The 13,653-nt window shown below is 40.4% G+C and overlaps 1 protein-coding gene across 1 annotated transcript in view; it reads left to right on the forward strand.

Moving 5' to 3' along the window:
* Nucleotides 1-1,568: 1,568 nt before the first annotated feature.
* Nucleotides 1,569-13,653, forward strand: part of P2RX3 (purinergic receptor P2X 3) — a 34,949-nt gene continuing 22,864 nt past the window's right edge. The window contains exon 1 of the mRNA XM_039340961.1: nucleotides 1,569-1,702. Within this exon, the coding sequence (XP_039196895.1) occupies nucleotides 1,569-1,702 (134 nt within the window). The remainder of the gene's footprint in view (nucleotides 1,703-13,653) is intronic.

Here is a 13,653-nt window from a genome sequence, read left to right on the forward strand (position 1 = left end):
CATGGAGGAAAGCACTATTCTGTTTTTTTTCTGGGCTTGGACAGCTGGCATCTCTAAGATTCGCTTCTCCTTTTCTCACTTTTGCTATTCCTACCATAGAAAGGGTGACAAAAGGAAGGGAGCAATTGGCTACCAATTCCCTGATTCTGTGGAATGATCGCTCCATTGGATAAGAGAATGAAGAGCAGAAAACCAATGGGCCGTCTGCTGTCAGTTATTTGCTGCAGAGGAGAATTGCACACTACCTCTCTTTTCCTCCTGCTTCTCATGCAGATCTCACCCCTATTCTACTTTAGTACCAAGACAGAATAGGGACTATAAGTACAATCAGCATTCTCTGAAATCAGCATTTTTTTCACAAGATCTTTTGCTGAACGCTAGCACTTTGCTACTGCTTCTCAGGGTTAGGTGAGGATGAGTTAAGTGTCCCTGTCCCAACTGGACACACACAGACACACACACACACACACACAGAGAGAGAGAGAGAGAGAGAGAGAGAGAGAGAGAGAGAGAGAGAGAGATGGTTTTACACTTTGGGAAGGGGTCTGCAGATGGACTGACACTTGTGAGATCCAGGTTCAAGTTCTACTCAACCAAAGAACTCTTATTGTGTAGAGTTGCTGTTGTAGGAACAAAGTGGGGAGAGCGCGTACTGCCCAGTCTTGATCTCCCAGAGGAGAGGCAAGATATAAAAGTAATGTAATTATGATAAGCATTTATACATTAGTGATTTATAGCATCACCAAGCCATTGGTAATGAAACTGCTCTCATTACACATATATCACCAAAGCGATGACCATAGAAATCGCTTTTGTGGAAATGGTGAACATTAATATTTAAAAAGCACATGTACATACACTCTCATCCCCAACAGGAACATTAATAAGTCTGAACCCACATGCTTTAGAAAGAGCTCCACATGCCGCCTTTGGAAAGGAGCCTGAAAGATGTATCTGGAGACAGATATTCTCACCGGATATCCAGTTACTTAGCTCTTCTCGCTATCATTGATCTGAGACTCTGGGAAGGTAGTGGAGACAGGATTGTGTTAGGACAACTCCCATTTTTCAATTTGGTCTCCAAGGAAAACGGTTCTTTAAGGTTCTTTAACCTTCCTCTTTTGTTTGTGATCCCTTCCCCCACTTTCGACTGTGTGAAGTTCCCAGCACTCACATAAGCAGAGTCTGTAGGGCTGGAACACCACTCAAGAAAATGCAGCACTTGCGGATTCATTATTTAATGCTAAGATGTCTTCCATCTACATACTTGCTGGAATCCAATTTGTAACTGATGAGCTGGGAAGCCCCACCTTCCTCTGACAGCATCATTATAGTGTTCAGTGGAGACGGGAGCAAGATCTTATTAAAGGGGTCCCTGCACTTCAGACTGGCCCAGAGTTGCAGCAGAGAAGAGCTGGAAGGAGACAACTTGATATCCTTTGGAAGTGTCTTCTGTGCATTCTGCCAGCACCGCTTCCACCACTGGTGTCTGTTCCTGCCCTCATCATTGCAACCCTTGGCCTTCTCCTCTGGCTTGCAGGGCATCCTGGAGTTGCTCCTCAGTCTCCATGCTTTCCTCCAGCATGAAGTGCGTAGCAAACTTCTTCACCTATGAAACCACCAAATCGGTGGTGGTAAAGAGCTGGACCATCGGCGTGATCAACCGGGCTGTCCAGCTGCTCATCATTTCATACTTCATTGGGTGAGGGAAAGTAGATGCACTGGGGGTGATATCTTCCAACCTGGGGGGAGGATGTAAATAGCAGGTAGGAATCTAACCCGCAGATATCACTTTTCAAAAAAGATTTCTTTATTTGAGAAAGTTTAACAGAGGGGGTGGGAAGAATGCAGTGGAGGAGGGGGGGAAATCTGAATACTGACTGATGTGAAAAACGAGGCAGGACAGGCTGCTTGACTGAACATTTGGTGTCCTCAGTGCAACTTCAAATGCATGGGGTCGTAAGCATGGGGAAGATTTGATAGAGGTAAGCATTTGCTTCCTAATTATCTTTAAGCTTGCAGAAATTCATATACCGGTATCTATGACTGCCAGGTCTGAAAAAGGAGTGTATGGAAGGAAGCTCATGTCTCATGAGGTTGTTGCCAGTGTCTCCTCCTACAGGTAGGGGCTTAGGTAACAAGCTGCCAATTGCTCCATTCTGCGGTGATGAAGACAGGACATTTTTTTTTGAAGAAGTAGAAAAATGGATTCAGACCATTTTTATCTGAAAGATCCTCAGCTAGTGATCATCTAAGTGAAAGCTACACAAATCTGGGATTTCTGCCTATTGTTAATTTAGAGGCAATTACTTTGAGAAGTAAAGAAGGGTTGTCAGTGTTTGTTTCTGCTTTCCTGTGCAAATATTTTGCCTTTTTGTTGTTATGCATCATGTAGAGACAGTTAGAACTTAGGACATTTGAAGGCAAAGGAAGCTTTGAACTAATGAAATGAAGGCGAGAGTGAAAAAGAGTGAACATTTTGGAATAATTATTTCACCGTTGTCTCAGATTCAAACCACCCGATGTGATATCAAGAACTGTAGTAGAAGAGAGGGTGGATGCAGCTTGGGGGGAAGGAGCAAGTGGCACTTATGGTTATGGTTATGATTATGAATTTATTTTATTTTGTAAAGTGAATTTTGTTGTATAACTATGCTGGATAAATGGAAAATAAAAAAAATTATTAAAAAAAAAGAACTGTAGTAGCAACCTTATAATCTGCTGCACACCGATACTTGCTTTACCATGCTCCCATATATCATTCATACCACTTTATGGCCAGATGTTACCAATAATTGTGTGAATCCATGCTGTTCTGTGCTTTGTGGACTTTAGCGGAGAGGCAGAGAAGAGGCAAAGAAATTGGTGACAATTTATCATTCCATATAGTAACCAGTGCCTATTCTGAATAAGGGAGGGGTTTTGAGGGGGAATAGAAGAATAGTGAAATCACTGAAATCGCAACTGAGTGATAAAATCCTTGCTTTGTATATGGGAGTTTTTTTGGATATCTCTGGTGAAAATGTTCCAGCAGTAAACAATATGAAAATGCTCTGCCTGGGAGTCTCAACCCAAACAGAGGAAAGAATACTGGGTAGATGGACAAGCCCCTGGTTTAAGATAGTTTTCAGTGCTTCATGGAAGACGACATAGGCAGGAAGCATCAAAAATTCACTAACAGTTTTTCTGATGAGATGATATTTTGCCTCAGTCTGTATGCATTGGAGGAATTCCCTAAATCCTAAGGATACTTCCAGATTAAGGTTTTCTGGCTCAGGGACAACGAAAAAGCGTTGTGAAGCCATTCTTCCCCTCCCTCATTCATTTATTTTTTTTATGTGAATGATAAGGAAAAGATGGAAGAAATGGTGGGAAAATGCAGGAAAGCTTGGATGGCCACCAATACACAAAATTTTTAAACAAGGAGGCATAATTCAAAGCCTTATCTGGAAGCACCTCTGGAGGATTCTTTGGAATAGAATTGGAGTATTGTAGCAGTCCACAGAAAATGTTACTTATAATTATGTGTGAGGGAGAAAAGGGCACATGGGACTACTGTATGAGATGAGAATTATGTTGGAAGGCATGTTAGGAAATTGGAAGTTATTTAATCCATTTTTAAGATAACATAAGCAGAAGGGTCATGGGGAAAGGAAGCTATTAATGTGATTATCATCTACAGGGACATGAGTGATGAGAACACTGGTGAAAGTCTGCAACTAACCAGAAGAGGAGGCAATGGTTACAAAGCCACTTCTGTTAAGATCTTGTGTTAACATAACAATAACAGAAACAGCCATAGTTGCAGGAACATTCCAGTTAAGTGTGATGGAATAGTTACAATGACCAGAGCTATCTTGGTGCAGTGGTTAGAATGCAATGTTGCAGGCTGACTCTGCTCACTGCCAGGAGTTCGATCTTGACCTGCTCAAGGTTGACTCAGCCTTCCATTCTTTTGAGGTCAGTAAAATGAGGACCCAGATTATTGGGGGTAATATGCAGACTTTGTAAACTGCTCAGAGAGTGCTGTAAAGCACTATGGAGCAGTATATAAGTCTAAGTGCTATTGCTATTGCCAGTGCTTTTTTTGTAAAAGAAAAAAAGGTGCCGGAACTCACACATGTCATACAACCCGCCTTGCCTACCCTACAAGGTTCCATCCAAAAAAGGTGCCAGAACTCAGTTCTGGGCATTCTATGACAAAAAAAGCCCTAGCTATTGCTATTATTATTATGAATAGGATAACATATTAAATCCATCTCACAGCAAGGATGGGCAAATTACTGGCTTACTGTATCTACTCAGACTTTTATTAAGTTCTAAAATCCACTAGTTGGCTCGCAAAGTAAAAATTACATGTTTGGATCAATTCTGTGTCTCAGCATTTATAATGAGCACCACAGTTGAACAAAGCTCAGAATCTTTCTTCACACACAAAAAATGTCCTTATACTTTGGATTTTCTGCATTTTCTCAATATATTAGAGTGAGTTTCTCTGTGTGCTATTTTGTTGTTGCTATTATTTTTTAAAGGAGAATCTGAAATACTTGGTATTTTATGGTAAATCACTCGGGAATCTGAATGATTTCTGCTACCGATCAGTTGGGATATCTTTCAGTCTTTCATAGTAAAGTCTGATTAGAATCTGAAACTTAACAAAAGAATGTTCCATTATGACTACAAATAGATTATAGATATTCCTCTACGGTAACTCTACCTGCAGCTTCTGAATACCAAGACGAAGAAAACTCCTAAGGCAATGCGTTGTATATAATGTAGTCATCTAAAATATGAATATCTGTGAGTTCAATTCCTTGTAGAGGTCTTCAACCACATAGAACAATATTCAGGGTTCAGATGCTACTTGCATCTGAAGAGTCCCAGTAAAAATGAAACCAATAATGTGCTGACTCCTAGTGGTTCCTATAACTCTTCTGTAAAAAAAAAAAATCTTAATGTTATAGACATTTTTTGGAGTATTTGGAACACGTAAGTCATCAGAGTTTGGAAAAGGTGATACATCACAACACCTCTTCCAGACAATATATATGAGACAGGAAATAAATATATGAGGCAGAGACCCTGCCTTCACTTCCTCTTTACGATGGTACAGTTTTACTCAGAGTATAACAATGTGCTCCATGGTTGTATCATGTCTTCAATTCATCACTTCATAAGAAACAAAACCTCTTTAAGTGATCATTAGGTTGCCAGTTTTAAAATAATACTCTCCCTCATCCTGCAAACCAACACTGTTCCATCACACTTTCAACGTCATCTCTTATTTTGGAGGTGAAGTCAATCAACTTGTGTGGTGCAGATATATTTTGGGTATGTCAGGAGGTGAGGCTATATCCCTTCTATTCTGGCCACTTAAATTCCATCACAACTCTTTCTTTCCCAGTGTTCCCCCTCTCCATTCCCACTTTATTTCTTGAGTTTCTTTGATACCCATTATCTTCTCCCTCCAGTACACTTGAAACCAAGTTCCCTCCAGGCTTTTAAAAGGGAAATGCAAACTATGCTAATGCTCTGCCATGCCATGCTAGAAAGAGGGGGGGGGGCTTCTGTTTTAACAATGTTGTGCTTGGAGGTGTATCTTTATTTTAAGGTGGAGCAACCTCATTTTAATTTTTTGCTGTTATTGAGAAAATAAGGAGAGATGTTGAAGCGGGCTTTTGTGGCATATCTGCAATCTTTCCTGTATTTTTCAGTTTCAATCACTTTCCCCTCCCAAGAAGTAAGAGAGATGGGCTAGTTCAGTTTCAGTTCTCCTGCTTTACAAAATCTATTTAATTAGGCAAACATCACAGGCAATCTGCTTCCTTTCTCTCTAGGGTGATTTCTGCATTAATTAATATTATTCTTATTATTCCATGTGATTTAAACGTGAGAGATGCCCAAATAGCATGTGAGAAGAGAGGCAGATAATGCACTTACAGAAACCCAGGCAGAGTCTTGAAATGAGGTCTCCTCCATCCTGCTACAGTGGGTTGATTGGTAGACATTTTCCCCATTCACCAGAGATGTGTGGCAAGGGGATGGCAGCAAGGTCAGGAAAAACAAACAAACCCTGATCACCCTCCCGTGATGAGTGGAGCAGTCGCCAATCTGGGCAGAACTCTCTGCCATGACCCAGAACAGGTAAAATAGAGAAATGATAGGGACAGCTATGGTTATTTCTGGCGTGTTTTGCAGCCACTCAAACATGGGTGGACAGGAAAGCTGGAGAGATCATAGCAGGCAGGGTAATTCTGAGATACAATATAAGGAAGCAGATCTGCTGCTTTTTCCTATTTGCTTATACATTTGCAAACAAAACATTTATATGGAAATATAAATATCCGTGCAGTTTTCTTGGCATGATGGGGGATACAAATATTGCAAAAAAATCTGTAAATCTCCATGTTGTCTGCTCTGAAGAAAGCTTTAGGTAAGGTTGACCTGTTGGAGAACTGGGAACAATTTAATGGTGTGTTTTTAAAGTTTTCCATTTGATGATAAGCATTATTATTTTAATGTTTTTGAACTGACTAAATAATCTAGACAGTGGCTGTAAAGAAAGAGAGACAGAGAGAGAGAGGAGGCAGCAGCTCAGTGACCAAAGGGTAGAATATGAATTCAAAACAAAGGGAAGCATTGATCTGGAAAACACATCACATAAGCCAGGGAAAATATTCTGATGTTCACGATCAAGACAGTATTCTTCAAAATGTCCTGCAAATCCATCTGCAGAAGTTTAACTTAATTTATAGTTAAAGATAAAATAACAATTTTGTCCCAGTCATTAGAGAGGCTGGCTGTAGGTTTGTGGCCTTTTTTGATCTGTAAAATGGACTGAAAAACACATGCAGCTACCGAAGTATAACATAAAGCAAAAAAAAAAAAAAAAAAAGTCACTTTCTGCATTGTTAAAGGGGTGATACAGCCAGTAGCTGTAGAACTGATGCAATATGTGGAAACTGCATTCATGTCAGAGGAAAGAATGAGTCTGTTTGCCTTTCCTCGCGTAAACTTCCTTCCTAGGCGTTAGCCTAGAAATCAGGGGCAGGCAACCTTGGCTCTTTTATGACTTGTGGACTTCAACTCCCAGAATTCCTGAGCCAGCCTGTCTCAGGAATTCTGGGAGTTGAAGTCCATGAGTCAAAAAAGAGCCAAGGTTACCTACCCCTGGCCTAGATGGTTATGGATAGGTAAAGGGGTTCATGGCAAGGAAATAACTTGAGTCCTGTCATCCACTCCCCTCCAAGCTCTGTATGAGTGCCACAGTTGGTTTCCTCTTCCTTTTGAGGTTGTTAAAACAAAATTTCATTAACAACAACAGGCGCTTCAGCCTTGCCAACACCCCTCACACACACACCCACACACTAATTCCCCCTCTCCCCCTCTCCCTTGCAAAAGGAGAATTTGGTTCTGCTCAAATACAGTGTTGCTGGCAAGAACTAGATTGTTAAATCTTGCTCCCTTCCCTGGAGTCTATCAAGATGATGAGCAATTTTGTTCTTTTTAGGCAGATTATTTCTTACTGCTGGAAATGCATCTGACCCAATTCTTGCTAAAGATCTTTGTAGCTAAGACTCTGAACCACAGCATAATTATTAGAGAATACAGGTAGACCTTGACTTACAATCGTCATTGAGCCAATAATTTTGATCATAAGTCATGATGGCCATGAAGCAGGTCATCACATGGTTGCACCCAGTGGTGGGATTCAGCCGGTTTGCACCACTTTGGCAGGACCGGTAGCTAATTTTTTGTTGCCTAGGCCCAGAATGGACTTCCAGAAACGGCATCCACACAGAGAACCGGTTGTTTGCATATTTGAATCCCACTACTGGTTGCACCCGATTTTATGACATTTTTGTGGAAGTCGTAAAGAAAATGTGGTGATCATAAAGTGAACATGGTGGTTGTTAAGCAAACGTATTGTTCACTATAGAGTGTTTTTTGCTGAAAAACAGAACTAAATGCTGATATGACTGCAGGGGAGGGCTGCCATCAAAACTTGAATCCAGGTCACAAGTATTTTTGGGTGGGTTATATTAACCTTAAATAGTCACTGAATGACCAGTTGTAAATTGGGGACTACCTGTAAGACTCATTAATCATAGGCTGAATCACTTCTGAGTCAAGATGCAGTATTATCCTGCATCTCCCATTGAAAGCAATGGGGCTTCCATTATTAATAGTTTCTTCCGTTGATGATTTAGGAGACGGTCCTATCTATGTATATCGAGTTCACATGAATGCATTAGCATTTTCTCAGGATGCAAATGTTTAGTGCTCATCATCACTAATTTCAGCTGGATAAAATTGTCTTTCTATGTGTGGAATTTTTAAGTACATTTTTCGAATACTTGAATTGCAATAATTGGTCATGGATAAAAGGAGACCATTCTCTCTCTCTCTCTCTCTCTCTCTCTCTCTCTCTCTCTCTCACACACACACACACACACACACACACACACACACACACCCTTATATCCACAGAGATGTCCCAGTTAAAATGAGTTTGTTGGGGAATTTATTTTATTTTATTTTTTTGTCAGTGTTGTACAAGTCAACCGGAGACAGTTCAAAAGTTGAAGCCTCTCAAGTGACAAGCAGCACAATCATCTTGCTTCATTACTGTGACAGAGTTTTGGATTAGCAACAGATCTATCTTTTCCAGCCTGGTGCCCTCTGTATAATGATGGGTTATAATGCCAGCTCCCCAGTTATAACTCATGCCATCTCCAATGACATGAAGAGGATTGCTGCTTGCAATATGACATTCTCTCTGCTCTTATATCTAGACAGTGATGTGGTGGAGCTTTGTTTTGCTATGCTGCTTATTCTGGCTTGGCATTTTCATTCAGTTGGCCTACTTTCCCGCTCCCCATCCCCTTTGAGACTTCTCGCTGCTCCTTAGCTTTGCCTAGGCTTTTATATTGGAATTCTGTTACCCATATCATTCTGCTTTTCAGACCCCAAAGGCTTAAATGCATCCATTATATTTTGGAAGAGGAGCATCACAGCAACTTAAATCCAACTACTGCTATATTAGTCAACTCATCTGGAGAATGACTATAAACGCACACAAAATCACCTCCACTAGTTCAAATAATTCATTGATTTTATTCTATTCTGTAGTTCTTTATTTATTAGATGGAGGGATGGAGGGATTTTTCCTATCGTTCTACCCTGGTGAGTATTAAAAGCAATTCACAAAAGCTAAAACACCAAAATATAACGAGCTAAAAATACTGTTCAAAACTGACACTAAAATAGGCACTAAAATAATTCCGCTATTAAAAGCCTAGTGAAAGAGAAGAGTCTTTACAGATTTTTTGAGTGCAGAGAGACAGCAGGCCAAATACAGGTCCTGAGGGAACACATTCCATATCTGGGGAATAGCAACACAGGAAAGGCTCTTTACCATTTGTTGGGGGGGGGGGAATGGGCTTCTGACAGCAGAGACATTTTCAAAAGGTCTTCTTCTGCAGCTCTGAAATCTTTTGTAATAGGAAAGCTGCCCCTTAAATCAGTGTTTATCAACCTCAGCAATTTTACAATGTGAGTATTTGCTGCCTGAGGAATTCTGGGTGTTGAAGCCATTAAAGTTGCCAAGACTGAGAAATATTGCCTTAGAGTGAGACCATTTGGGTCTTTAAAGGTCAGTCCTTAGATGGTATTGTCTACCAGTGCTGATATCTCACTATAGGCATCATATCATCCATATACATAATTGTAGTTAGCAGTCAAGCTGTTGTGTTTTGCACCGGGTCGGGTTTCAGGTCAGCCTTCAAGAATAGCCTCATGGAAGGCGCATTATTGTGAGAAATTGAGAAGATATGGATAAATAGTCACCAAATGCAGCAGTTGTATTAGCAGAATAACAGAGTTGGAAGGGACCTTGGCAGTCTTCTAGTCCAACCCCCCCACTCAAACAGGAGACCCTGGGCATATACCATTTTTCACAAATGATTGTCCAATCTCTTCTTAAAAACTTCCAGTGTTAGAGCATCCACAACTTCTGGAGACAAGTTGTTCTGCTACTTGGTTATTCTTACTGTCAGGAAGTTTCTCCTTAGTTCTAAGTTGGTTGTCTCTTTGTTCAGTTTCCATCTATTGCTTCTTGTCTTGCCTTCTGGTGCTTTGGAAAACAGGTTGACTCCCTATTTTATATTTTATTTTATAGTTGGCATACTAGTTGTAATTGTACACAGGTACCCCTTGCCCCAGCTCCTACTTGTAAATCCAGTGATAGCTGAGAGTTTAAAACATGTATGCCAGTCTGTAAATCCTATCATCTCTGATATATCTGCCAATTGAATGATATAGTTGAGTTCTTCTGGAGGACCTCAGGTTGTTGAGAAAAAGCCAAAAAGGATATCATGCTTGTGCATTGAATGCTCAGCTATCATTGTGGAATATTGCTGTACAATCTGGAAAAGTCATCCTGGTCTGCTCCATACAGAAATAATGAAAGATAAGATAATCTTTATTGTCATTTTTTTTTTTTACTGTGGGCACAACGGCACACATCAAAAATGAAAGCAGAGAAGTATGCAGTTCAGTTCAGTTAAGTCTAACTGAAAACCTTGCAAAGGGGATGTACTGTGTTGCTGACATGTCTCTGTCTGTGTGCCAGGAAAATATACTTTTCAGAATTTTGAATTGCATGCAGAAAACAATACTACCTTTATTATTCAGTAAAGCACAGGAGAATTGGCCCCTGCTCAAAGAAATGTATAACCTAACTTGTAGCTATAAAAGTGGACAGCACTTTTCTTCAGCTGGAGGGAAACTCTGTTTTTTCCTTATTATATGCAGTTTCTGAGGAATGGGTAATGCTGATCTGGGGGTCCCTCTGCACTCTTAGAAATATTAGAGTGTTTATAGAAGTCAGGTGCATCAAGTCTCCCAAGGCTAGATACACCTAGTTTGTAATTTAAATGGCTTTGTTTTGCTTGTAAATAAAATTTTTAAAAACTGCACTGCTGAAAAATTGTCATTTTGCTGCTGACTTTCAGCAGCACAGTTCTGGGGATTGCAAAAATAAGATTGGGATTGAATTTGCAGCCCAAAGATGTTACCAAGCCATATTGTAAAAGATAATTACATATTTTATGCAGACCCTTCTATGAACTCATATGGTGTGGGGATAGTGTCTGCCACCACACCCCATCATTCATACAGTAAGCCAGACTAAAAAGTCCCTTGATTCACAAGGAGCTAATCTTGATAGAGTTAAGGGTGACTAGAGAAAGGTCAGTTTCAATTTCATTGTGAGATGAACCTACTGGTAACCAAACAAATCATGAACCTGCATGAAATCCCAATATATGTCTGTTATTTTTGAGAACAAGGATTTTGTTTAAATTTCAAAGCAGTTGCTCTTTTTTGAAATCAACTAACCACACAAGAACAACAAATAGCCCAGGGTTTAGCATGAGATGTTCATTCCCTATCAACCAGTTTTTCTCTCCAGCCCTCTCAAAACAGACTGTTTCCAATTACTGTCTATTGCTAATTAGGTCTGGTGAGTTTCTGGTCAATTTCCCCCTGCTCACTTCACCTGGTTAATAGATTCACAAACAATCAAATCTCCCTGGATCAATCCCAGGCATTTCTGTGTTGGGATGCTGGGAGACGGAAAGGTGGGTCATCTGGAAGTGCTCTTTAGTTCATCTCCAAGCCTCCAAGAGAACATTTTGAGTGTGAGATCTGATGCTTGACATTGACTTGGACTGCAGAAATAAACCAGATAATTAGGTTTTTCGGGAGTGGGTTGGGGAGGGGGCAGAAGTTCAGCTTCCATTTTGATAGAACCAATGAGATAACTGTCATGGTGGTAAACCAAACATCAGGGATTTATATGAGCTAAATATTAAAAACAAACAAAAACAAGAGGATTGAGGAATGATTTAAGGAGTGAGACATCCAATGGCCCAGATTCCCAGACTTCTCTGCCTCCTGGCTCCATATCCAGAGAGACCAGTTTCCTCCTGAGAAAAACAAATCAAAAATCTCTGCTCCCTTACCAAAGAAAGACATCAAGATAACCTAAACTGAGAGTTCAAAACATATATGCCAGTCCCGTAAGTCCCTTCATCCCTGATAAATCTGCTGATTGAGTGACATGAGTTGAGTTCTTCTGGAGGACCCCAGGTTGTTGAGAAAAAGCCAAAAGGATATTGTGCTTGTGCCTTGAATGCTCAGTGATAGATCATGTTATCATCCTGCAATAGTAGTAACAACAACAATAATAGCATACCAATAAACCATTCAGATTGTCAGTAGTTTACAACAAAAGTAAATGCCAGGTGACATTCTCTAGTAGAGGAAACCCACCACAAACCTCTTCTGTTGGACCTGATGAGATGAGTAGATGTCACTGGGGAAACAACGCAGCCCAGAAGGGCTTTATAGGTTACCCCCAGAATCCTGAACTGGACTCAGAAGCAAATTAAATTGGTAACCTATGCAGCTTATGGAGCAGGGGTGTAACGGTGCAGGCATGACTGCCCATGCCGCTACATTTTGCACCAATGGGAGCTTCTGAATACTCTTCAAGGGCAGCTCCTATTAGATCAATGCCGTCTGGACTGATGTGCTCTAGGCTTGTCACCATATTCTTCTAGCTGCTGCATGAAGATGTTTCACTAATTGAGCTAAAAGTCTTGCCTCAGTCCTTGCTCACTAGAAAAGAAAAGCAGTTTATGTTTATCTGTAGCTGTTCCAGTTGAAAAGTAGTATTTTCCCTCTTCTGAGAAAAGAAGACCTGCAGACCTGGCTCTGCTGGTTGGGCTGGGGACCAAAAGAGCGAGTTCCACACCGGAAATGGCTGCTGGATTGATGGCAGACTCCACCTCCCCCACCCCCACCCACCTCGCTCTCTGTTTTCCACCCATCCATCTTTTTGGTTATCATATTGATGGATTCTCATTGTCTTCCTTTTTCATTGTTTATTTTATGGTTCTATTATTTTACCTCTGTTCTGTTTGCATTCCTTTTGCTTGCTTTCTTTTTACTATTGTTAGCCACCTAGAGTAGCCTCACAGCGAGATGGGCGATAAATATATTTAACAAATAAATATATAAAAAATAAATAAAAGTCTTAACTCGGGACATAATCAAAGATGCTTCATTGACAATGCCGGTGATAATGTATTCAGGGAGCTGGGATTTTGAAAGAACAGTAAACCCATCTAAAAAAAATAATAAAAAGAAAACAAGACATTATGTGCTTACAAGTTTGTCAAGTGGAATAACTGACCAGAAAAATCACGAGAATTGCAACATCTTGGCTGGTAAACAGAGGAATGCTGTTCCCAGCCAACCTTGCTCTCTTGAACACTTGCTCTAATCAATTAGCAAACACTCTAAAATTCTTCCCCTCCCTGATTAAAATCCATTACTGTAGGGGGTGCCTCCCCACTCCAGCATCTTTGGTTCCAAAGGGGAAAAGAAGAACCAATTTACATTTAAATGTAAAACACACAAACACTAGTACATCTTGTCATATTGATGTGATTTGCCATTATGATATCTCATCCTTAGTTCCTCTCCCCACATTATTTTTTTAAAAAAAACAACAGCTTGCATTTCTTTGCCATACAGCCCTTCCTCATCCCACCCAATAATCCTTCCCACTATACCTCTCAGCAG

Source organism: Crotalus tigris, unplaced genomic scaffold (genome assembly GCF_016545835.1).
Source record: "Crotalus tigris isolate CLP2741 ecotype Arizona unplaced genomic scaffold, ASM1654583v1 scf7180000017764.6130737, whole genome shotgun sequence".
Taxonomy (NCBI): domain Eukaryota; kingdom Metazoa; phylum Chordata; class Lepidosauria; order Squamata; family Viperidae; genus Crotalus; species Crotalus tigris.